Source organism: Vigna umbellata, chromosome 1 (genome assembly GCF_029865625.1).
Source record: "Vigna umbellata cultivar VRB3 chromosome 1, Vumbellata_1.0, whole genome shotgun sequence".
Lineage (NCBI taxonomy): Eukaryota > Viridiplantae > Streptophyta > Magnoliopsida > Fabales > Fabaceae > Vigna > Vigna umbellata.
In genome coordinates, this window is record NC_142165.1 from 74776829 (window position 1) to 74803835 (window position 27007).

Below are 27007 nucleotides of genomic sequence, written 5' to 3' on the forward strand. Positions count from 1 at the left end.
TGCATTAGTAACCAAATTCAACTGAGATTTGAGATTTCAGTGATTTTAGATTCACAGATTAAAACCAAATTCAGGGATTAGATTATGATAAAGCCTAGCATTGACTCGCTTAAGCGTTACAAAACCTCTTCAATGAGGATCTGAATCCGTCATCTTCCGTTGCAGGATTCAAATCTCTTTCCAGATCTCCCACCTCTATCACCACATCCAACGCCTTTCTCGGACACGCAATTGGGGGACCCAAAGACGAAGAACAACCCTCGTCCGCTTCCGAAACGGGAACCGAACCGGCTTCATCGTCAGAGCAACCCTTGGCCGGTTGGGCCGGAGTTCGGCACAGAGGACACGTGGAGTGAGAGGCGAACCAGGCGTCGATGCAGTGGGTGTGGAAACCATGCTTACAGTTGGGGAGCACGCGGACTTTATCACCATCGGCGAACTCCGACAGGCACACGGCGCATTCCTGGAGAGAGCGGTGGACGGCTGCGGAGAAGGAAAAAGTGGGAAGGGACTTGATGACGGAAGGATCGAGACAGGGCTCGGGGAAGGAGGTGGTCAGAAGGGAATGGGACAAGAGAGCGCGGCGCCGACGGCGGCAGAAGCGGACGTAGGCGTTGAAGAGAATGATGAAGATTATGAGAAGGAAGAGGAGAATGGCAGTGCCCACCATAACCTTTCCGTTGTGTGTGTACTTGGATTCAATGTCGGGCTCCATAGTCATGATTGAGAAGAAGAGTGAAAGCTCTCTGATATGTCTGAAACTGCGTCTGTAAAAGGAGGGATTTTTATTTTATTGGATCAGATCGATATCTGCCACTGCGTATATATAATATGTGCAACCACTGGTCATATATTTATTTATTATTACTTTTAAACTTTATATTCTTACCAACATCTTCATCCAATTTTTATCACAATTTCTGTTACAATGTTTATCTATCATTTTTGACTTATATAGGACTAAAGATTCTTCAAAACTCTTCTTTTTTTATTCTATCTTCTCAGACGAACTTTGAAAAGTATCTAAACTCTTCAAAAGACTGAAAGATAAAAGAGAAAATAGTAGACATGATGAACAATAACGCGATAAAAAGATAAGTATATGTAAATATTGTAGATAAAAAATAACCGTCACACATACAAAAAAAAGTAAATAGATGTGCTGAAACATATTATCGTGATTTTTCGTTAAACCATAATATCTTTTAATTTAAATAATATTACTTAATCTATTTTTATTTATATTAATAATAAAATAGTACTGTATTTCAATTTTGGAAAATAAAAATTATCAATCTTTATCCTGTCTTTATCAAAATTAAATTAATATTACTGGATTTTGAGAATAAAAACTATAGCGAAATATGCGGCAAGGATAAAATAAGATTTAAAACATATCCTTAATTTAAGTTTATTCACTAAATACAAAAAGAAAAGAAGTTAAAAAGATTTTCATCTCTTTTCAATTTTTCCATGTGATCTTCGTTGACTGTTTCTTTCAGCATCTCAGGAAAGAGACATGGTCACAGTTAGGATTTTCAAGATGGTGCATGTCCCAACCCAACTCTTCAACAATCCTCTTCCCGAACATAACTAATTACCCATTAATAAGTATAAATCTTTCTGCATCAAGGTATCACCCGTGATAATCCTATCCCTTCAAATTTTGGATTGTTTCTTTATTTTAAATTTTGTGGGCTCTTATCAAATTATGAAGATTTTGGGATACTTGAAATTATTATTGTTAGTTTTATTCTCTGGTTTTTCTGGCTAAGGTTATGTCGGGCAGTAGCAGTTGTTCTGAAAAAGTGAAACAATTCACCTAACAATATGAAATGCAAGGCACTAGGTCATAAATACAATCATCACTTATCTCACACGCATACTCTCAACTAATTGGTACGCATATCAATGGTCGAGTTTAGCCTACGTGCTCCCTTCCCTGAGGCTCATTCCTCCTCCTGATATTCGTGGAGATTTTCCTCTTTCTGCAACATACCAACTATTTAGTAGAATAAAAATTGTAACTTGAGTCTTAGGTCGGCTTCGTTGAACATTATGGTCGAATATTTTATTCTGTGAACATTAAAGGAGTAAGTTTATATGAAAGTTAGCATTAGTATTACTATTTATCCATTCAAGATGTTTCCGTGGCCTCCTGGATGTAAGGCATTCGCTGTCTCTTTATGAGTTGCTTTAACCTTTTACTTTTGATTTGAAGAGTTATTATATGCTGCAAAGATAAAGAACCGATTTGTGTCACTAAGCATGTCAAGATCGATCAAGTGGCACGTCACTTCTCAGGTACATCACAATCTATGCATCTACAGCCATGCCAGAGTTGGGAAATAAAAGTAGAATTTGACGTTCCTGAATGTCTTATTAGGCAAAAGGGATCTGCAAAATTATGTGGAGTGTGCTTATTTGGCTGATGTGCCACTACTAACAATCCACTCCAAACAGAGTATTACTACTACCACTTGGAGCTTTAATCCAAAAAGTAACGCATTGACAATTCTCTCTCTTTCTCTCTTCATCACGTTTGATTGGTTTTTTTCCGGCAAAAAAATTACATGCCACAGGACTGTGAGCAAATGTGAAAACATAGAAAGCGTTTATATAATATTTGTATATGGTCATTCGGATAGAATTTTGAACCTTTGTTCATGCGCAAGTTGTGTTAAAAGAGAAGAAAAATGAAAAACAAATCCAAGGTGTGGGACAAGAAGAAAAAGGGATTAAAGAAAGCACAAGTTGTTGCTTGGCGCATTTGCTAGAAAACCACAAATGAATGGGCACTTCAGTGAGCATTCCAAATCTTTTCAGTCGATTTGATTGCTTTCAAACCACATGTAGTTAACAAAAGATAACCAAATACAAGTAGTGTTAATCCAACTATTCTTTTCAAACCCAATAATAATGCAGCACCAAAATAATATTTTCAAAACATCAATTTGTTCTAATCCTCGTCAAATACTCTGTGTGCCTCTTGCTGCATACTGACAAAATGTAACACACTGTCCAATATTAACTAGTGGATTTAGCTTTAAATAAAACTCCTGTCATTTTCTTTTTTGCAGCTAGATTATTTTACAAGCAATAATATGTCAGACGCACAATCAGATACTAAATATGCAGAATAAAATTTCAGGTCTTGCCATATTCTGAAACACCAATTCCTTTTTCTAATCTTAGAACTAATAGCATAGCTCGTTTTCTGCTTTCCGCCTTCTAGAGTACAAGAATCGAATTTGGTACAGGTAAAATTCAATGCAATCAGTGAATGCTTGTAAATGAAGACTCAATACTTGAGAATTTCACACAGAAACGTGGTTCCAAAGTATAAAGCCAAATTCTGCAAATTTATCTGCCAGTTGTAGATACTCCTCTACTTAAAAACAACATAATATAGACAACAGGATGATCCAATCCACTGGGGTTGGATCAGAATCTGTGGGAATGTCACTATATACAAATCATAAAAAAAATCACTGCCACTGATCAAGCTTGCTACAAAAGTTCCTTATGATTCAGTGCACCGTTTGGCTGGAAAGTCACAATTTTCAGGAAAAAAGAAAAAAGAAAACTTTGAAGCATTTTTTATAATTTACTGATTATGATTGAGATTCCACAGAGAAACCAAAATGTGTATTCGTTAGAATTTGGATGAGAAAGTGCAGAAAAGGCAGAATGTAAAGTAAAAAGCAAGGGAGCAAATGTGAAGTGAGAGTGTGAGAGTCTTTTTGGATTCTGATTCTCCAAGATAATGAAAGATGGTGCACTAATGTGTTTGTAACACGACTCATTTTGTTCATGCAGTGAGATCCCCCACCCCACACCATGATTGTGCCAGTGGCCAATTCGGAACCGAAACATCTACTAACTGAAAAAAGGCATTTCAATTATTCCATTCCCACTATTGTTTTGCTATAAACTATTATAATGCTCCAAATTAGCAGATGCTGTCTTTGATATTTGTGGAAACTACAATGCATCTTTGAAACTAGTTTCTTAAAATAGATCATAGCTGTCAACAAATATCTTTTCCAGATATCGATAAATCTAAAATGGAATCTCTAAGGAATATAGGATTATATGTCAATCAGTCTTGTTACGTTGGTGATTTATGCACCTTTGTCTCCTATACTGTCGAAAATCTTAGCAATAAAACAAAACAGTAGTTAAAAATATCATTTTTAGATACTGCTATAAAACTAATGATACCACTACGTACTGTGAAATTCGCCTCTTTTACAAGGTTGTCATTGTGTCAAGTTTTGGGCCTCCCAATCCAAACGAATAAATGAGCTAGCCCATCTAAGAAAGCAATTGTCATTTACATCTTCTAGTTCTGCTAATATGTTTCTTAAACATTACTTAGTGATATTCAATTCTGAAAAGTAGTAAATTAAATTTATTTTTAAGCAAGAAAATAGGTCACTAAATATTTTCCAAGTTGCTGTGTTTAAATATTAACTTTCTCATTTTCTTCAAAGAAACCCTAACAAAAAAATATGAAATTTGGGAAAAATTCATGGAATATGAATATTGTTTGTGATGTATCAACACTCTAATCACATATTCTGTAAAGAAAGTAATCAACGAATTATCACTTATTTAGTAAATGATAAATTAATTTTAAAAAGTATTTTCATAGATTAATTTACAAGAATTACACTCACAAATTAATATAAAAAATAATATTAAAATTACACTTATCTGGATCAGTGAGCAGAGGCATGATTTCTTGACTTTGAGAGCCGCGGAGAATTTTGGAATCAGATTTGAAAGGTAGAATTGGATCGTCTTGGATTACATCATTACACGCAAAATCATTTCGAAAAGGAAAAGAAAAATTATCTTCTCATTCTCCACTTACCTAAATTCCCTGCAACACCATTTGAAGTAGAAAAATTGAGAAAGATAGAGTGAAGAGAAAGAAATGGAGAAAATAGAGCACAGAATGGTGAGTACCAATGGAATAAATATGCACGTGGCATCAATTGGGTCAGGCCCAGTGGTTCTGTTCCTCCACGGCTTCCCGGAACTATGGTACACGTGGCGTCACCAGCTTCTGTCGCTCTCGGCCGTGGGCTACCGAGCAATCGCCCCCGACCTCCGCGGCTACGGTGACACCGACGCCCCGCCCTCCGCTTCTTCTTACTCCGCCCTCCACATCGTGGCCGACCTCGTTGGGCTTCTCGATGCTCTGGGCATCGACCAAGTGTTTTTGGTGGGTCATGACTGGGGGGCTTCCGTAGCCTGGTATTTCTGCTTGTTGAGGCCCGATCGTGTGAAAGCCCTAGTCAACATGAGTGTCGTGTTCCGCCCCAGGAACCCTAAACGAAAGCCCATTCAGAGCTTAAGGGCCATGATGGGCGATGATTACTATATCTGCAGGTTTCAGGTAAAATGAATCCACTCAGTCAACTCCTCCTTATCTTCACAAATTTCAAAGATACGAGTGAAGTTAATGTGTAGAGCTTTGATATTTTGTCGTGCTGCAGAAACCTGGGGAGGTTGAAGAGGAATTTGCTCGTGCTGGTGCTGCGAGGATAATAAAGAATTTTCTTGTTTCTCGTGATCCACGTCCACCCAGTGTGCCTAAAGAGATAGGATTTGGTGGTTCACCTGACCTTCATGTTGCTCTACCATCGTGGCTGTCTGAAGAAGACGTCAATTATTATGCTAGCAAATTTGAACAGAAAGGTTTCACTGGTGGGCTCAACTACTATCGCGCCATGGACCTGTGAGTTTCTTCTGGTTCCTCGTATATAGTTCAAGCTCCTATTTTGTACATGTGACTGAAATAATTATTTTAGTATACGTGACTTCAAATGATCTTGAACTGATTATGAATATATTGTTCCCAATTATTAATATTTAGAACACTGATATACGTATCCACACGGGGTGTATAGAATGAAAGAAAAAAAAGGAACAAAAAAATTGATGAATGAGAGAGAGCATGTTGAGCTCTCCCCCAACAATAAACATGACCAATGTCTATTGTTTAAATTCGATTATTGGGTATGTTCTTCTTATTTGACTATGTATGTGCTCTAGAATCTAGATGTTTATTCCTAGCTGTGGGTGGTGGTCACCTACATGTTTCACGCTTCGACATCTAATCGTAGGCCTAGGGTGTGAGATCCCACGTCTATTAAAGATATGGGTAATACAAGGTTTGGTTAGACACCTTACAGCCGCTTTTGTTGGGCTCAGTTAGGTCCTATCCTAAGTTTTAAATTTTAAGAGAAAATGTCAGATTTCGAAAGTGTTACTGTGGAAAACAAAGAGACATAAGAAGAAAATGACATGGAAGAGTAGGTGAGTGTATTTTTATGTTTATTTTCAATCTTCAATAGCAATTTAGCTTAATTTTTAGGAATTGCTTTAATAAGTTACTTCAGATGCAGTGACTGAACCTGGTTTGTAGAACTGTATGTATGCATGTACAATTAAAGAGTTCAGAAAATAATTAGTTCGTTGAAGGATGTGTTTGTAGTCTGGTAAGGTAAATTTCGTTTTGTGTGCAGAACCTGGGAGCTCACGGCAGCATGGACTAGAGTACAGATTAAGGTACCGGTCAAGTTTATTGTGGGAGACCTTGACATTACATATAACACTCCAGGTGTGAAGGAGTATATACATAATGGTGGCTTTAAGAGAGACGTACCGTTTTTGCAAGAATTGGTCGTGATGGAAGGAGTAGCTCACTTTATAAATGAGGAAAGGCCAGAAGAGATCAGCGCCCATATATACGACTTCATCAAGAAATTTTAATCCTTGCACAAGTATATTATGTGAAAGAACTCAAACGCAAATTAAAACCCAACCCCCACCCCCTAGCGACTGACAATTGCAGTAACAGTGTCAAAATAAAATGGGGTTGAAATGGCAGTATAGTTCAAGAAAAATGTTTCAGATCGATGAACTAATACTATCAAAAGCTAAGTTATCTTTCAGTTCGCACAGCTTTTGTTAAGGAATCTGTTTGAAATATTGCAAAGGGATGTTCTAGTATCCAAAAGCATACAACACAGAACAAAAATGTGCCTCAATGATGTTTAAACGTTTCCCGAAAGCTAGATTGTTAGTTCACCAAGTTTGAACTTCTAACAAGACGAGGTATAACAGTAAATAATAACCCCTCCCTTCTGTGTATTTAAATGCGCTGTAACGAAAAATTAAAACCTCTTACAATTCGTAATCCACAAAAAAATCTTATTTAGTAATATACTAAACAGACTAAAGTACGTTCTAATAATAAAGTTCCAATAACAAGAGTAAACTTAATTCCTCTTTTAATTTGATATATATAGTCATTATTTGTTCTCAAGCAACAATGTGATACAATATAACGTATCAAACGAAACCCCGATACTTAAGTTGAATTTGATTTGAAAGTTTCCCTACTTTTTCAATGTCATGTCATGGAAAGAAAAATGTTCCTCTGGTATCAACTGAGATTTGAACTCTTTCACCAGCAAAACATTCAGTCAACTGGGATTATATTACTGAAATGGTTTTTAACATTCTTAAAAAATCGTGCTTAAATCGTGCTAGAGAATTTGAGACCAAATTGCAACACCTATGAATATATTCAAAACTAAACTCCTCCTTAGCAGGAGTAAAATACGGGCGTCATAAAACAAAGATCAGTCGAGATCCTGCCGTAAACACATCTTAAGTAGGCAAATAATTACTCATTAATCCTCTCAAAAGTAGTTTGCTAGAACAAAATTGTTCGGGGAAGGAGCTTCAATATTTTTCCCTTGGAAGGAGAAGTAAAAACTAAAATTAACGATTGTTCAAAAAACACGAGAAAACAATACATAATGATCACAAGGTAAGAGGAAAATTCCTTCATGTTTGAGCTACAAAACTCAAACTCTAAAGCCTCTGCTATTCCTTCTCCCTCTGGCCCGCTCAAATTTCCGTCCCTTTGAACGGACATAGGGCTTGGTGTGGCTATGGGGCACACCAGGAGCCGGTCCAAAGTGCTTGACGGCCTCGCGAGCATTCTTAGGACCTCTAAGAAGAACCTGAAACACCATTCAAAAACAAAGGTAAGCTTCTGAGATACACCCTCCATAACCCTTCCCCCCCCCCCCCCCCCCCCCCCCTGGCAAGGAAAAGGCAGACTTTGCATTATTATTTTTTTCTTCCTCCAATAATAAAGATGAAAGAGCAAGAATACTGGATCCCCAAACAAAAACGATACTGATTAGTAAACTTTATGTCACTATTCAAAAATTGCTAATTTGTTTAGCAGCCAAAACTAAAGGGCAACAGAAGTTTTACTACGATAAAATATAGTGATGTGAAGTTTACTAATTAGAGTCATTGCTATTCTTTGGTCCCGTAAGCAAAGCTTCTAAACTACTAAGAGCATAGCAATTATGACATAAAACCTAACAAAGGTTAAGTAGAGCCTTAAAACCTATTTAGATGAACTTCATACCAATCTAGTTGCGACTCCATACCCAAGACACAGATTGAATCCCATACCTTGGTTAAAGAACCAAAATGCCAAACTACTTGTGCTAACAACTTTATGTGGGTTTAATTACTCATTTGCTTCTTATAGTTATACATACTACACAATTTGATCCCTATGTATAAAAATCATTAATTTTAATCCCTAAACACAATTTTCATTTTAATCCTTTCTAGTTTCTATACATACCATTTTAATCTCTTTCAGTCCCTACTGTCTGAACTCGTGAGAACTAGACCGATAATTAAATCTTACATTTCATAGAAAAATACACGGAAAGAGAAATAGTATAATCATACCGTGTTTTGGCCGAGAGGAGCTCTAAGAGCCAGTTGATCAAAGGTGAGACATTCCCCGCCAACTTTCTCAATTCTAGCTCTGGCAGTTTCAGTGAACCTCAGTGCTGCTACCTTCAGAGCAGGCACCTCGTACACACGAATATCATCGGTCACGGCCCCAACGACCACAGCTATCTTATCCTCCTAATGAAATAAATACCAAGACATCAACGCCAATTTGCTTGTGACCTCAAATGAGAAAAAAAATAACGATTAAATGGAACGAATGAAGAGAAGAGATAGGTTTCAACCTTTCCCTTGGTGTAACGGATCAATCTGGAGAGGGATAGCGGAGGCTTGTTGACCTTGCTCATGAAAAGACGCTTGAGAATGACGGCATTGAAATTACTCCCAGTCCTCCGAACAAGAAAACGGTACAACTAAAAACATGGCGAACATTTCAAATCCAAAACCCTTGTTCGTTCGTTCACAGTCATGCAGGAAAAAAATAAAAAGGTACCTTGACGAGGAGCTTGAGGTAAATATCATCGGATTTTGGGGCGGTTCGCTTGGTCTTTTTGGACTTACCTCCTGCCTTCAAATCGATCCCCTGTAATTCAGTTCAACACAAAGTCAGAGAAACTTTCTAATGGATTGTAACAGCTTTGAGAAATGTACCATTGCGAATGTAGCTTCTCGCCGCCGACGCTGCTGCTGATGCCGTCACCAAGGAAAAATTTGTGCTAGGGTTTTGGAGAGGGTCTGATGAATTTATTTATCACTTTTTCGCAAAGTTAAAAGCCCAGACTCAATTCGGGTTACGCGCACGACCCGTTTAGCGAATCCCAAACCTTATTATTTTTTTTATGAACTTATTTCTAAAATGAAATTTTGTATTTTCTATATTTTATTATCATATTTCTTATTTAATTCTCAATTATATTACACTCTTTTGCTTTGTATATTGTTATAGATATCACTTTCATTGTGTTTTTTTAGGCACTTGTACAATAAATAAATATTTTTATGTATTTGTCTAACCTGGTTATTTTAAAAATAAGTGGTTTTTACTCATTTTAAGAAAAAATCTCATTTATTTTAACAATTAAATATTGTTTACTTTTTATAAGAGAATTATTTCATGCCAACATGATTATATTAAAGTTTGAATTCTTGGTTAAAGAACACAGTCTACTGTCATATGTATCCACGTTAGTTTGTTTTAATTTAAATTAATTAATAACATTAATTTGTTTTGTTTAAAATTTATAGCATATTCGTATAAATAAAATTTTGTAAAAAATAATTCATAATATAAATATGAATTTCCTAATTAAATGATTAACTATTTAAATTAATTTTAGACAATGTAGTTTTATAATCATTACAAATTAAATGACAATTAAATTAAATAATTACTATTGATTACATAAATTTCAAATAGTTAATTAATATTGGTTTAATTATTTAAAGTTAACTAACAAGATGAAACTAATCAATTATTATATGTTTTAAACTAATCAAAACAAATTTTGATTATATCAATTTATAGCTGTATCAATAGTTTAAGGAACGTAATAGTTTAATTTTAAAATGTTAGATAATTTAAATATATAAATATTCAAAATATATTTAACTTGTGATCCGTTGTTTTCTATTTTTGTCCTACGTCTCAATCCAATTTTATTAAAATGTTTTCTTAAAAAGAAAGGCTTTTTTAATTATTTTGTGTTAGTAATAAGAGTTTTAAATTAGTAAAAGTAACTAAATTATAAAAATGAAAAAAAAACGAATTATGAAAGTATTATCAAATAAAACATAAATAATTTTTAGTAATTTTTTTTAATTCAAAATACAACTCGTAGTTGATTCTTTTTTCTTAATCGGTTTCTGTGTAGATTTATAATAGTTTATTTACAGTGAACTTTTAATCTGTTCTTCATGTTCTTGTGTTTGTAATTTTCATATCTGAACATCGTTTAACGTGTATTTTATTGTCATTTAATTTGATAACGTAATATTTTTTAAATCTTTCTAAATTACATTGAAGTTTAGTTTTATTTTCAATTTTAATTTTCACTTTGTGTCTCTCTTTATTTGTAAATATATTTTTCCATATTTTCAACTTACCAAAACAATAACGAAGAATGAAATTTAAAAAAATAATGAAAAAGTGGAATATAACTTAAAAAATAATATTTTTATATAATTGTCCTTAACAAAAGTTAAGAATCGTATTATTAAGTGTAAAAGGAGAAAAATAAAAGTGTACATCAAATCAAATGTGTATCATTTATATATATATATATATATATATGTGTGTGTGTGTGTGTGTATAATTACTTCAAATGTCATTAAATATTTTATCATGTCTTATAAATATTTATATAACATTTTTTATCATCGAAGACAATATATAAAAAATAAATGAAGTAATTTAACACATCTGCATATCTACATAAACGTAGTGTAAACATTCTTATATATCTATAATTTTCTTTTGCAAATTATTCATTCTTTGTCTATTTGAATATGCAATCAGTATTATAATTTAAAAAAAAAATCTTCAATTTTAACATAAAATGAAATTTAGCAAATACAATTTTCTATATCCACGAATTACTATTTTGTAAACAGAATCGTATATGGACTTCTGCTTTCACCCATTTCTTGTAAGAGTAGAGACATTCCGTCTTGCAACTTGTTTTTAACCGTATTTTCTTAGTGTAGACGGCATTTCAAAAAAATAGAGGCTGTATTTGGAAATTACCATTCATTACAATTTAAAAAAAACAAAACTTATACTATTAAATATAATGTATATGTTTATTTTTTTACACAAAAGAATACATGAGATCAAATAAGCTGTCAACCATTTGACAAGCTGTATTCAATCATCCCTCGTTCATACATTCATTGCGTTGAGGAATGTCAGATGTGTATCAACTCAATGATGGTGTGGATATATATCCAAACTATATCAAACAGAGAGATGAAAAGTAAGACGAAAAAAAAAAGTGATGTGATAAATCGTATAATTTGAAAACAATGCTATTTTGATGATTAATTGATTAATTTGAGGTTTATATACACAGACAGCCTGAAATAAATTTTAATTAATTTGAAAAACACACAACTCCTAGAAATAAGAATTTATTTACGAGAACATGCAAAATTGGTATTTTGCATTCGTAGACAGAAGACATTTTGCATTGTTCTTCAAAATTGAAAAAGAGAGCTACCAAAATAAAAATAGTATTAAAAATAAAAATGCTATAAGTAAAGATAAAATTACACAATAAATTCATATACTAAAAACAGTTAAAAAGGTGTCCTGACATAGATAACTGTCATTTAAAAAACATACAATAGAAGTCGAATCATATAATTAGGTTAACAGTGGTTGCACCCACCACACATGCATAAAGCTAATTTTTTAATATTTAATTATTTAATAATCATTTACAATTTCATATGACAAGTATGAATGAGATAAAGACTTTTTATTTTTCAGTTCAATTACCGAAATACCCCAAAAGATTACGGAATACCCAAAACTCAAGACTTCCGACGACTCTAATGAAGTGTCCGAAAAATTTCTGAATCCCTAAATTTTCTCCTCCTGCCACGGGCACAACGACGACGATGCTTTCCTCCAAACCACCGCGTCGGAAAATTGTTCCGGCGAACGGAGATGAGTCCGCTGACAAACTGGACCAGCTTCTCTTGTCCTCCGCCATCTGCAACAATGAGGACATAGGCCCGTTCATCCGCAAGGCCTTCGCCTCCGGAAAGCCAGAGACGCTCCACCACCACCTCCGTCACTTTGCGCGTGTGAAGGAGTCCGAGATTGAGGAAGTGTGCAAGGCTCACTACCAGGACTTTATCCTCGCCGTTGACGATCTACGATCCCTCCTATCAGACGTCGATTCGCTGAAGTCCTCCCTCTTCGATTCCAACTCGCGGCTCCAGTCCGTTGCGCGCCCGCTCCTGTCGTCTCTCGACGCCTTCGTCGAGACGCGGAACGTCTCGAAGAACGTGAACCTCGCCATCGACTCCATCCGCACTTGCGTTAAGCTGATGGAGGTTTGCACGCGCGCCAACCGCCACCTCGCGGACGACAACTTCTACATGGCACTGAAGTGCGTGGACGCGATCGAGCGGGAGTATTTGGATAAAACGGAGTCATCCACGCTGAAGCGGATGCTGGAGAAGAAGATTCCAGAGATTCGATCGTACATCGAAAGGAAGGTGAACAAGGAGTTTGGGGACTGGTTGGTGGAGATCCGAGTCGTGAGTCGCAATTTAGGTCAATTGGCGATAGGTCAAGCCTCGTCAGCGAGGCAGAGAGAAGAGGATCTAAGAATTAAGCAGCGCCAAGCGGAGGAACAGAGTAGACTCAGCGTGAGGGACTGTATATACGCTTTAGAGGAAGAGGAAGAAGACGAAATTATCGCTGGCGGGATCGGCGAAGACGGCGGTGGAGTCGCCGGGTTTGACTTGACTTCGTTGTACAGGGCATACCATATTCATCAGACTTTAGGGTTAGAGGATCGGTTTAAGCGGTATTATTTCGAGAACCGGAAGCTTCAGTTGACTTCGGACTTTCAGGTCTCGTCGATGACTCCTTTTCTGGAGTCGCATCAAACGTTCTTTGCGCAGATTGCAGGGTTCTTTGTGGTGGAGGATCGCGTGTTCAGAACCGGAGGTGGGTTGATTTCAAAATTGGAGGTTGAGAATCTGTGGGAGATTGCTGTTAGTAAGATGTGTTCAGTGTTGGAGGATCAGTTCTCCAGAATGCAAACTGCTAATCATCTTTTGCTTATTAAGGATTATGTGAGTCTGTTAGGGGTAACCCTGCGACGATACGGGTACCCCATTGATGCGTTGCTTGATGTTTTGAGCAAACACAGGGATAAGTACCACGAACTTCTTTTGTCTGATTGTAGGAAGCAGATTGCGGAGGCGGTTGCGGCTGATAAATTTGAGCAAATGCTGATGAAAAAAGAGTATGAGTATTCCATGAATGTGCTTTCTTTCCAGATACAGACTACTGATATCATACCAGCTTTTCCCTATGTTGCCCCCTTTTCGACCACTGTGCCAGATTGTTGTCGGATTGTACGGTCATTCATTGAGGATTCTGTGAGTTTCATGTCTTATGGCGGGCAGCTTGAGTTCTATGAAGTTGTTAAGAAATATTTAGACAGGCTTTTGATTGAGGTTTTGGATGAAGCTTTAGTGAAGCTTATCAATACCTCGATTAGTGGTGTCTCCCAGGCAATGCAAATGGCAGCGAATATGGCTGTCTTGGAGCGTGCTTGTGATTTTTTCTTTCGCCATGCTGCACAGCTTTCGGGTGTTCCCTTGAGAATGGTGGAGAGAAGCAGAAGGCAGTTTCCCCTAAGAAAAGCTCGTGATGCTGCAGAAGAGATGCTCTCTGGGCTACTCAAAGCCAAGGTTGATGGATTTATGACCTTGATCGAGAATGTAAATTGGATGTGTGATGAGGCACCTCAGAGTGGAAATGAATATGTAAATGAGGTTATAATTTATTTAGAAATTTTGGTTTCAACTGCTCAACAGATATTGCCATCTCAAGTCCTTAAGAGAGTATTGCAAGAAGTTTTTGCTCACATATCCGACAAGATAGTTGGGACTTTAGTCAGTGATTCTGTTAAAAGGTTTAATGTCAATGCTATTAATGGAATTGAAGTAGATATTCGGCTCTTAGAATCATTTGCTGATAATCAGGCCTCTCTTTTCTCTGATGGGGATGTTGATGTTTTGAAAGCATCACTTACCAGTTCAAAGCAACTGATTAATTTGCTATTGAGTAATCATCCAGAGAACTTCTTGAACCCAGTGATAAGGGAGAGGAGTTACAACACTTTGGACCACAAGAAAGTGGTGATTGTTTCAGAAAAGTTGAGGGATCCTTCAGATCGGCTCTTTGGAACCTTTGGTAGTCGTGGGGCCAGGCAGAATCCGAAAAGGAAATCGTTGGATACGTTGATAAAAAGACTTAAGGATGTTAGCTGATTAAGTCTATAGCTGTATGTAAGGTACTTTTTCTTGTTGTTGTCTCTAGTCCATCTTGACTAAGAATTATTTAATAGTGAGTTGTTGATAAATTTATTTGGTTTAAGGTCAGGCTATCACTTTTCGAAATCCATTTTAAGATTTTCCCAAATATCTGTTTGAAATGTATAATTGTTATGTTCTTTATTTTTTTGGATTTCATTAAAATACTTCCATGTCATTTTGTTGTATCTGTTATGAACTGTATCCCGCTTGTCTGCTAAACTGTCTTTAATGTTGTAACATGATGCTTTATTTTCCTGAGTAGCTCCTTGTGTTCTTTCAACTTTCATTGATTTAGGTCTAGATGAATGGAACTCCTGTTAAATTAGCTCAGATTATTGAAATGTCATAATCATTGCCTTGGCATTTGTCTCTCTGTTCATCGGCCTTAGCCTTGTATTGTATCACACAGTGTTGTTAAATAACCATAGTACGGCCACCATAACATTAACGTGGCATTTGTCTACCCCTCCGCCAGTGGCAATTTGTGAAGGGATTCTTGTTATGGTGGCACCATAGACCACAATGGCTTGCTTAGCCTCTATTGCTTCTTCAACTTTGGCCAATGGTAGATAAGTTTTGAGATTATTGAAGTGGCATTGATCCACACATTGCTTTCTAAAGCACGATTGATAGCCTTGGCCCTTAGGTTTTGAAATTGATACGAGGTTATTTTTCCAATCCTATTGTCATGATTGTAGGTTTTACTAATGATCGTATGTGGGTCTATAAAAGACACCAATTTTGGAAAGAAACCTTTAAACCCAACGCATAATTTAGATATTATATCTAAATCCTTAACCAATTGAATTAAAGAAGCTCTTGACCTGTTGAAAAAGTAAATCCCAGTCTAATTAAAACAATTTAATTGAGGTTGTGAAGTGATGCAAACAGAATTTGTTTGCGTATTGTCTTTAATTAATCTATTGCATATAGTAATATAGTATTGAATATTAGCTGCACAACACAACTGAATATACTGGACACCAAATTGCTGGCTGAGCCATATTGAAGTATGCTGTTCACCGAGTTGCATTGTGCCCTAAACACACAATGAATGAACCATGACACTTTTCGTAAAGATGGCAGCACCTTGACTTGACACCGTTCTAGACAAATTTGAAACATACACCAAATGCACACTAGTGGGCAGCTGTTTCTACGTTTTCTCTGCTATCTTGTCTTTGTATCTCTGTGTTGTGTTCAAGGTTATATTTGAAGAGTGCCACTTTGATTTTAATTTATCATCTGTATTTTCATTATCTGTTCAACCGCCATCTTATTGTAATGCTGAGCTCTTTATAACATTAAAAAGGACAGATTTGATATAAATGTCCATAGTTAAGATTAAATTAGATATATAAAATCCAATGACTGTTAGATTAAATTGGGTAAAATTATAAATTGTGCCAAAGGTAGACCCTGTTGAATAAATATTAAAACATGACTTGAAATAGTCAAAGACTGGTTGTGCATACTTTTCTATGGTTGACATTTCAAAATTATAGAATAGTCCTTAAAGGATTGATCTGTCTCCTGAATAGTCGTTAAAGTAAAATAATTATATAAATAATTATTTAAGTATTGGAAATTACAATGAGAAATCTTCAAATTAGTTCATCACCCTAGTAAAATATATTTGGATAATAATTAAATTATTTTATATTTAATACGTAAGGAATTAATTATATAATGTACTTCCTTAAGATTATTTAGGAAAAAAGGTCTTATTTGAGAGACCATGTTGATTATTTCTTCAAAAAAGGATCATAGTTTCTCCATTTGATTTGGTTGAATTGGAAAGTTTCTTTTTGGTTGCAATTCTTTGTCTAGAGCCACTCTAGAAAGAAGTTTTATCTATAATGTTTGTTTGGCTATTAAAGTTGGAGATATTGTTCGTATTTTTTATGTATTTATGTTTTTTTTCTTGACGAGAGGTTCTTAATTTCAATTTCATTTTCATATTTTGTTTGTTGTCTTCAAACATAATTGATGTTCAAAAGAAGCAAAAGGAAGCTATTACCTGTTTGAGAATATGGGCCATTTGTATGATTGATGGTCATTTCTTCTTGGGTTGCATTTTGTTACTGATCTTCTTTCGCCTTTGGGCTCCTCATCTCAGAAACATGTATACAAGGAAGAAAAACAAAAGAATGTTCCCTATCTTGAAAAACTTGACAAATTACGACACCATTAGTCAAAACCTCTTGTACCACCGAAGTAGCTTTTCTAATTTCAAACAAACCTTGGGTTAGACATTCCAGTCTGCTTCAAATCTGCGATTGAATACTCTGTGCACATTAGGAAATCAAGCACTCGAAACTTGTATTCACACCTTACTAGTTAGATATAGTAGTGAAATTGAATCAAAACTAACTGGGTTATCCGTAATTTTATTTTACTGAATTTTTTGGGAATATAGATTATAAAATATCAAATATTCTTTCAAGTTGTGAGTATCAGATGTAAAACATTGCTTGTGAAACATTATGACTGTTGATATGCGTGTTATGATAATTTTAAAGGAGGCGGCTTTTAAAATTGAAAGAAATAATTAGCTAGGGCTTATTCAATTAGTCTCCAAAATTTATTTATACATTAATAATTTAAGCAAATTCTCTCCACTAAATGAATTTTTTTTACAAAAGTTATCCGTACAAGTGACTCCACGTTTTTACATTTAATCATCTTTTCTTTATCTCCCAGCAACACTTGTTTCTACTTCTCTAACTCTTATATATAATTATTATTAGAAGTTTGTATTGGTTTTATTGTTAAACTTGGTCATTAAGTTCCAAACCACTCTAGAATGGCATCTAAGATTCAGAGTTTTTATAATAAAAATACAGAAGCTAGAATTGGACGAAAAAATATTTAGTCAATATAGACTAAAATAACGTTTGTGTCAAAGTAAGTTTAAACAATAATTCGGACTTTGTTTTCGATACGTGTTTAAAGCGCACGTGAGAAAAGTTTAACACACTTTCTTACTAAATAAATATCATGTCTCCTATATTAATGATATTTTACATCAAATTCAAACATTATATATATATATAGAGAGAGAGATTTATATGGTCTAAGTGAGATTTATACATATTCATATTCGTTGAGAGTCTGAAACATAATACGAGCAAAGGAGATAAACATGATGGTGGAAAGAACAACCTTGCATGACTAATGACGTGTTCAAACATTGTTTTTCTAAAAAAATAGAAGCCTTATTTTTATCATAGCGGATGTGTATTAATAATTATAATTAACTACTTAATATATACATAAGAGAAAGAGTTTACTACAAATTCTAGAGATATATCATATAAGCTTTTTGAAAGAATAAATTAGATAAGTGTAGGGCATTTGTGTCTTTTGGAATAGTTAAATCAAAACCATGTTTTGTTAACATTGAAAGGATTAAAAAAATGTCATAGAAAATATCTATTATTAGTTAGAGCTAACTTACAAAATATATATCTGTAAATACTAATTAATGAGTTTCTTTTAAATTTGAAGAAGAAATGTCCAAAACTCAATGTCATCCAAACACTGGAAAGAACAAGTTAATCAAGTCATATGTTAAATCTTACAATGTTTCACCAGAACATTTCGCTATGATGGATTGAATTTACGAAAACGAATTTTCAAAACTAGTTTTAGATCTCCATATTAATTTTAACACAGCATTCCACATCACAACTTCTAATGCATTTATTGTATTTATCTGACTGGTGTTTTAATAATTACATTTTAATTAACAAAAAATAAGTTATAAATATGAGATCAAAACATCTCTTTAAGCTGCAGATGAGTTCATCATTAGCCCCCTTGGTGCAGCATATTCTATTCCGTTTTAGCACAATGCACGTGGTACCCGAGGTTTTGTTTTTTCATTTGGTGAAATCACGTGCTTCGCGAGTTGCAGGCGTTAATATAGTATTAACCTTATTATATACCGAGTAGGACAAAAACTTGATATAAAATAACTACATTATTAAGTTGGCGATTGGTTTATTAATTTCATTTAGTATTTGTTCCTCCCAGTCTTGGCACGACACTTCAATCCCCCATTCTCCACACGCTAAACTCGTGCTCCCTACAAAAATGAACACTGGGTGTTCGATGATACTTCTTTGCATACTGGCTTATGCCTATGTTTCCGTTTCAGAGAAATTATCAGCGTACGACGTTCTTGAGAAATATGGCCTTCCAGTGGGTCTTCTTCCCAAAGGTGTGACAGAGTACGAGCTAAACGAAAAAAACGGCCACTTCACTGCGTATCTGGAGCAAACATGCTATTTCAGCGTACAATCGTATGACCTAAAGTACAAGTCCACCATCAAGGGCGTGATCTCGAAGGGGAAGCTGTCGAAGCTGAAAGGTGTTAGCGTGAAAATTGAGGTGCTGTGGATCCCAATCTCTGAGGTCACTCGCGACGGTGATGACCTCAAATTCTCTGCCGGCGTTGCATCTGCCGGTTTTAGCGCCGACAGCTTTTCGGAGAGCCCTCAGTGTGGATGTGGATTCGATTGTGAGAATTTCAACCAGAACGGTGACGTTTCTTCTTCTCTACAGATTTAATTGATAGGCAGAATTGGATCTGTTGTTGTGCTCTTCTGTTCTTAATTATTATCGATGATGATGATCTTGTTTTTCCTTCTGCATAAATAATGATTATCTATGATGTTTTGCGGGACACGCTAGAAAAGTTTGTGCAAGAGAAGTTGACCTGAGTTTTAGAAAGCAACCTAGATAAATGGATATTCTAGAATCATTCTAAATTTTCCAGTGAATCTCTTTGCTCCTACAAATATCTTGTTTTATTGAATGTGTTTGTATTTTTTTAATATTAAATTTGTTTGGTTTTTATGGTGATTAATTTTTTAATAAAGTAGAAACAAATTTATAGAAAGATGATAAAAATAGAATAATATGCATTTCTGATTACATTTTACATATTATTTTTGTCAGCTCTCTTTATTTATTGACTATTTCCAGTTGTAGATAGAGATATATGAGAAAAGGCCGAAAGAACAACTTTACACTTTGGAAAGTAAAACAGTGAAGGCAAAATAGATAATAAAAAAATGTAGAGCTTTAGATTTCTTTTTCTTAATCTATAAATTGAAAATAAATATTTTTTAATAGTGCAGATAATTAATTAAAAAATTAAATATGTTTACGAAAGAATTCAAATTTATTTATGTCTCTGGCTTATTTTTATTTTCAAATTTAAAAAATAAAAGATTAAATATATTTTGATTCAATTTAGTTTCCATTTTAAAAATGTGTAAATTTTGTTGTTTTAATCAAATTTTATTAGAGGTATTTTAAATTTATATTAAAATAAAAATATTTTAAATGATATAAACAATTTAAATATTATCATGAAATTAGAAAAAAATAATAAAATTTAATTAAAATAACTAAATTCATGTATTTTTAATTACAAATGATTAAATTGAGTCAAAATATCCAAACGAAATTAATTATAATTTTCAAAGGTAAAAAATCAGAACATATTTAACACAAAAAAAATAAATAAATATAATTTTTTTAGACTAACAATTTTAATTGTATCTACTTTTTACATTTGAGCTCAATATACTCTTTGGTTAAATAGTTATTACAAGATCTAGTTGATTTAATGAAGTTTTTTAATCCACATTATATTCAATTAAATGTTTTTTTAGATTTGTCTAAATCCGTTAAACTTCAAATATTTGGTTGTCGTTTTGATGGTTTCTTTACCTGTCTCTTGGAATCCATCATAATGTCCTTTATCACGTTTTCTTTGGGTTTTTTTTCGACTTTTTTTAACGTTGTTGCTTCTGTACATGATGAGAAGAGTTTCAAAATGCATGATGTCTTTTCGAGATTAAAGGTCTCATGTGTGATGGGATCTAATTAGTTGGTATGACAATGTATAATTTCCGATAGGGGTGAGTAAAAAAAATTGAACTCACCAAATCTGAGAAATTCAAAAAGAAAAATAAATTTAGAGTCGGCTTGATGAATAAAATTAAATAAATAAAATAGAGTTTTGAACCAAGTTAATGAATAAAATAAATAGGTAAGAGCGTTAAATATGTGTAATAAGTTGCACTTTTATAGATATTTAACTGGTCTTAAATAAAAGAAAATGTTTGTAAACTTTAATTGGTCACTACACACGACATCTCTTGCTTCCATCTCTTCGTCTCTATCTATTTTCGTCACCTTTTCATCTTGAACCCACTTGGTATGACTTTACATGAATCTTAAGAACCAATTTAGTTATATATATATATATATATATATATATATATATATATATATATATATATATATATATATATATATATATATATATATATATATATATATATATAAACAAGTTAGGATAAAATCTTTTTAATATAGTCAATTTAATTTATTTTTAATTATAATTATCAAATTTCTTATTTGCCTTGCTTTAAATAATTTAATTTATAAAAAATGTAGAACAACTCACTACAGCATAAAAGAATGAAAAAAAATATAAAAGTATGATATAAATTAAATATCAGGGTTAAATATGTTTTTAGTCCCTAAACTATTGACCGTTTCTGGTTTTCGTCCCTCTTCCAAAGTAAGGTACAATTTACTCCTCAATCTTTAAAAAACGTTCGTTTTAGTCGAAAAAACGAACGTTTTGAGGACTAAAACGAGGACTAAAAACAAAATTTTGAGGACTAAAACGAACGTTTTTCTAAAGAATGAGGACCAAATTGTACCTTACTTTGGAAGAGGGACGAAAACCAGAAACGGCCAATAGTTTAGGGACTAAAAACATATTTAACCCTAAATATCAATTTACAATTTTACTGTGTAAACAACTTTATTTATTTTCCTATGAAACATTATAACATCCGAAACAAAAATTATTAACGAAAGTCATTTGATTTGAAAAACACATATTTATAGTTTTTCCTTCTTTTTTTTTTAACGAAATGGTTTCAAAGTTAAAAGAACAAAAAACTAAAACCAGATGAATACATAAAGTTATCTTAAGTTACGAGTAAAAAAAAAATCTAAAAAACATAAAACAACAAAAAATGATTTAAACGTTAAAAGAATAGATGATTTTTATTTTAATTATGTCTAATAATTTATTTATTTTTATCTTCTTTCATATCCAATTCTTCTACTGTGGTGGAATTTTCACCAAAATTCTATATTGTCTTACAATATTCTTCAAAAGTGGTTTGATTTCAATATTCTTCATATTTAATTTTACCATTTTTTGAAAATATGAAAATAGAGTTAGATATTAATATTATTAAGAATTAAAAAATATGAAATTAATCCATATAACTTATTTTGTTTGCGATTTATTTCTTGATAGAATTTGTTTGACATGTATGATGACGCTATTAAAATCGGAGTGAATCTCATTCTAAACTCATTGACATGGTCCATAAGGTGTTCAAATTAAAAATCATTTGGGACAGATTCCCAACTTGTAGCTGATTCAAAAATTGAAACCTACTTCTATTCGATGCTTGTCAACTTGTTCGTCACCCATTTCCATTTCTCCAAGTTAGATGGATTTCTACTCTACCAATGGAAAATTCTCTACAATTTTAATTAAACAATAGAAACCTAACAAAAATTAGATTGCATAAAATATTTTTGGTTTGATGTGTGTTGACGTTGTTGCCTGTTTCATTGTCCAATTGGAGTTAAAAGCAGAGTAGTAGTAGTTTGGGAAACAAGTGCAGCAGCTTTATCCACATGCAACGAATGCATGCATGAGAAACAAAACAGAATGCCATTAAACTATTATGCATATGTTTGTTTCTTGCTTTGCTGCTTCAGGTAAAGAAAACTACATCACCCTGTCTTTGCAATTTTTCTGTCACTCACACTGCCCTATGCATATGCTGTCATTGCCAAACCACAATCTACAGCAAATTGAAAACGACCCAATCCGTCAACTCTCTCTTCATCTCACACTTACCTCCCATACACGCTTCCTCTACCATATAAAACCACCATTGTTTCCAATTTCCCTTTGAATTCCTCTTCACTTCACATCTTAATGTAAACCATCACATGTTATACCATATTTCTGTCACCTCGGCTGCTTCAATCATACCAGAAAAAAACCTGTTTTATATTATAAATAAATGAAACAAAACAAATCGACATGATGTCGGAAACGGAATACCATTGTATTGTGATATATGTTTCACAAAACGGAATACTGTTCCCTGAAGTATAAAAAACTTAGACATTTACCGCATTTTTTTAGAATCTCAACTCTCGAATTTCTGTTTTTTAGCTCAAGTGAGTGATTTTGGGACTGACTATTATTGCTTGATAACTCTCATCAAAACAATTCTTTACAAAAATTGCTCAATTATTTTGTTTTATAGTGAAGGGGAGAAACGAAGAAGGTTTACCACTTTACAGAAAAACTATTGATCAATTTCATCGATCAGGAACACCATGTTTGATTTGTTATAACTTTAATTGAACACGAAGGTAATACTTTTACTGAAACGTTGAATAAGGTAGCATGGAAAAAGGTAATGTAATGGAGTAAATAAATATATCCTTAGTTAGTCGGATTCTGCTGTGCAAGATTGCAAGGTGGAAATTCCTCACACCGAAAAAGAAATTAAATTGTAAAACTTTATATAACCAATAGATCAGAATGCATTACTAATCGCCATTTATTGACTTCTAAAAGTGAAGAAAACTCATCAGATGCAAGGGAAGATAAACAAGGTGTTCTCTTCATGAAGAGAGAACAGAGCATATCAGCATCATTAATATTCCAGTCTGAGATTAATTAACCAAGCAAGGTGCCGGTAAGCCTGATTAAACTGGACAGGTTAAATCATTAATCTCAATTTTTTAATTAATTGATTGAGATGAGTTGTTGAATTTTTTGGCCAAAAGCGCAGCGCGCAATTCAGCGACATCAACCTCGTTAATGTTCTCGGGTTTGTAATAGCCAGAGACAGGATCTGGAACCCAGGAAACCTTGTAGGGAGACACTCCTTTGTCTTCTCCTGACGTTGTTGCAATTTTGGAGGTCATGGAAGCCACCCCTCCTTTTGTTGCGTTCTGCGATGCCACCGCGTACCCACGTCTGTTTCAAAACCATACATCAATTTACTACCCAACAATTCAATAATAAAAAGCAAAAATCAACTTAAAGAGTGAGAAAAATCAGGTTATACCTAGTGAGAACATGGGGGAAGAACGAAGAGAAGATTTTGGCGCTGGTGAAAGAAGGAGCCATTGGTGATTGAAATAGAATGGACTCTGTTATCAGCTATGACTCCCTCTCTGACTTTGTTCTTTGAGTTGAGAAGAAGAAGGGGTGATGGGTCTTTATATAAGGCAGAGAGGGTAGGGCAGTTCAGAAATTTGGACGCGTCAAATATGAAAATAATAATTCATATTCGCATAATCAATTTTAGGGAAAGGGCCCACATCGAATACACATTTATAATTAAGCTGGTTGTTAGAGAAAGGCTTTCCAAAGATATGACAAAGAGGAATCGGTGCTAATATTTTTAACTTTATTTTTTTAAGCTCTATAAAATATATAAATAACAATCTTATCTGTAACACTACACAAATAATTACCTACCTACATGTTCACTTTTTTTAAAAAACAAAAAGTAATAAAATTATTATTATAAAAATAAATATAAATAGTTTTTATTTATAGATGATTTTTATTTATTTAGTACATGTTTTTTATTTTTTAATTTAGAAAAATAATTAAATTTAAATAAAATGATAACTTAAAAGTAAAAGTGAAAAAAATAGACATCAAAAGGAAAAATCTTCTTTGTCTATAAATTAAATAAAACGAAAATGAAAAAAAAGAAGTAAACAATAAAAAGGAAAATCCCCTTTTATATATTGATATATCGTTTTATATATAAATAAGGGTTAAATATGTTTTTAGTCCCTAAACTATTGGCCATTTCTGGTTTTCGTCCCTCTTCCAAAGTAAGGTACACTTTAGTCCTCAATCTTTAAAAAACGTTCGTTTTAGTCGAAAAAACGAACGTTTTGAGGACTAAAACGAGGACTAAAAACAAAATTTTGAGGACTAAAACGAACGTTTTTCTAAAGAATGAGGACTAAAGTGTACCTTACTTTGGAAGAGGGACGAAAACCAGAAATGGTCAATAGTTTAGGGACTAAAAACATATTTAACCCTATAAATAATAAGTTGCAGAAAATCAAATCCTTTCCTGAGTTATTTTTCTTACTTTAACAATAGTCAACTGATAAATTTCTCTCATGTATAAAAGGATAAATGATAAATTATTTAAAAGAGCAATTATATAGGACACATTTTTACATTTGACAGATACATGATAAAATAATTATAAAAGTGTATAATTTTATATTTTTTCGAGAAAAAATAAATTAATTAATTAATATTAAATAAATATAAAAAATTAGGTGTCAAAGAATATTTTTCTATTTCAAAATATCAACTAAAAAATAAATTGCGTTAATGTAGCATTAGTAAAGAAAAATAGCTGACATTGATGAGAAAATTTGGTTGATAAAATCCAAAAGAAATAGTTTCAATCAATATTGTTCAATAAGTACCTATTGACAGCAGTATAGGATTGAAAACTAATTTCAATTAACATTAATTTAAAATAATTTCAATTAAAATCAACTAAAAAAATTATGTTGACATTATACGAAAAGCATTATGTATATTAATAAATATAACTAAAACTTATATTAATTAATAAATAAAAATGACTTTATTGACAAAAAAACATTGATAATAATAAATAAGTACATGACTTGAAGATAAGAAAAATAAAATTATACAAACATCAATAAGAAAAGGCAAACACGTGTAAAAGAATATGTAATCTTTATTTTTTATTTTTTCATAATAGTTATAATTTACTTATATTTTTATTAAATATAATTGTTATCATAAATTTGATATAGTTAAATTTTTATGTTTATTTTTTTTTTAATAAATTTTTATGTGATAACAAATAATTAATAATTTTTTAAGTTTAAGATACTCAAAGTTGATAATAATAATAATATAAAAAATCAACTTATTTTAAATGATAACCTAATTTTAGTTAAATCAATTATATGTTCAAACTTAAATGAGTTGTGTAATATTTCAATTCAAGTTAAGTAAAAAAACAGAATAAGAAAAATTTTCAATTTTACCTTTTAAATGAAATTTAAAGTTTTATAATTATAAGTAATCAAATTAATTCACATTTTTTTAATTGTATTTTCTAAATATCATATTTCATATTAAAATATTGTAAATTTATGTAAAAATAAATTACGTTCCAAAGAAGCTTTCATCAACACAGTACAAATGTTGGCACTACAATTTTTGGTTATACATGTACAATACATGTTAAATTGAAAACTGAGTAATTAAATAATGGTCTGTTCAATGTTTAATTTAATACCTTACATTTATAGTATGTGTTAGTATTTCATTGCCTTTTTAACACAATTATATTATTTTGTTTATGCATTTAAATACGTCTTAAAATATCATTTTTGTACCTCAGCATTGGGAAAGAATAAACATTTCTGTAATTTTTTTATATACAAAAATTGTAATTGAAGACAATAAGTGATATTTAGTTTTTCTCTTAAATTCAAACCACGCATCATCACTTCTATTTTTTTACACCACAGGACATGGTGAGTTTTAATTTTAAATTATTTCATATTTTGTAATGCTTTTGAATTCGAAGATTCTTATTTATGATATTGCGTATTATGTAACATTATTTAAATAATAAATATTAGTATTGTGATAACGTATGATTATATAAATTTATTAAAATTTACAAAAAGAAATGTTATCTATCTATATTGTATTGACATGAATATTAGAAATTAAATATATTTTTTCGATAAAGAAAACAGAAACCCAACTATTTAATATAGACTAAAAATAATTATTTAAAATTTTATATAAAAAATATAAAGAGTAAAATCAAAACCTGTTATTTTACACATAAATTAAAAACACATTAAAGTCTAAAACATCACGCAACAAAGTAATGTAAATATTTAAGTAAGAAAGTTGTTTTAGATAACGTTCATATAAGGAAAAAAAAGTTCAACTGTCATTTTTCAG

General features: G+C 32.7%; 5 protein-coding genes and 1 pseudogene across 5 annotated transcripts; 3 read left to right on the plus strand and 3 right to left on the minus strand.

The window, feature by feature from the left end:
- LOC148206289 (RING-H2 finger protein ATL5-like) lies at window positions 1-901 on the minus strand (annotated as a pseudogene).
- Window positions 902-4880: 3979 nt separating this feature from the next.
- Window positions 4881-6968, plus strand: LOC124824327 (epoxide hydrolase 2). Its single transcript, XM_088104201.1, has 3 exons — window positions 4881-5407; window positions 5508-5749; window positions 6540-6968. The coding sequence occupies exons 1-3, from the start codon at window positions 4943-4945 to the stop codon at window positions 6784-6786; spliced, it is 954 nt and encodes a 317-aa protein (XP_087960327.1). The 5' UTR covers window positions 4881-4942; the 3' UTR covers window positions 6787-6968.
- A 726-nt stretch (window positions 6969-7694) lies between these two features.
- LOC124824329 (large ribosomal subunit protein eL18-like) lies at window positions 7695-9615 on the minus strand. Its single transcript, XM_047296751.2, has 5 exons — window positions 9460-9615; window positions 9302-9391; window positions 9093-9221; window positions 8803-8985; window positions 7695-8048 (listed from the first exon to the last, which is right to left on the minus strand). The coding sequence occupies exons 1-5, from the start codon at window positions 9460-9462 to the stop codon at window positions 7890-7892; spliced, it is 564 nt and encodes a 187-aa protein (XP_047152707.1). The 5' UTR covers window positions 9463-9615; the 3' UTR covers window positions 7695-7889.
- A 2697-nt stretch (window positions 9616-12312) lies between these two features.
- Window positions 12313-15053, plus strand: LOC124824326 (exocyst complex component SEC15B). Its single transcript, XM_047296748.2, has one exon. The coding sequence runs from the start codon at window positions 12427-12429 to the stop codon at window positions 14821-14823; it is 2397 nt and encodes a 798-aa protein (XP_047152704.2). The 5' UTR covers window positions 12313-12426; the 3' UTR covers window positions 14824-15053.
- Window positions 15054-18876: 3823 nt separating this feature from the next.
- Window positions 18877-19611, plus strand: LOC148206290 (uncharacterized protein At5g01610-like). Its single transcript, XM_088113187.1, has one exon. It carries the CDS (start codon window positions 18967-18969, stop codon window positions 19441-19443), a length of 477 nt encoding a protein of 158 aa, XP_087969313.1. The 5' UTR covers window positions 18877-18966; the 3' UTR covers window positions 19444-19611.
- A 3891-nt stretch (window positions 19612-23502) lies between these two features.
- LOC148206291 (indole-3-acetic acid-induced protein ARG2-like) lies at window positions 23503-24227 on the minus strand. Its single transcript, XM_088104202.1, has 2 exons — window positions 24075-24227; window positions 23503-23983 (listed from the first exon to the last, which is right to left on the minus strand). Exons 1-2 carry the CDS (start codon window positions 24134-24136, stop codon window positions 23746-23748), a joined length of 300 nt encoding a protein of 99 aa, XP_087960328.1. The 5' UTR covers window positions 24137-24227; the 3' UTR covers window positions 23503-23745.
- Window positions 24228-27007: the final 2780 nt, after the last annotated feature.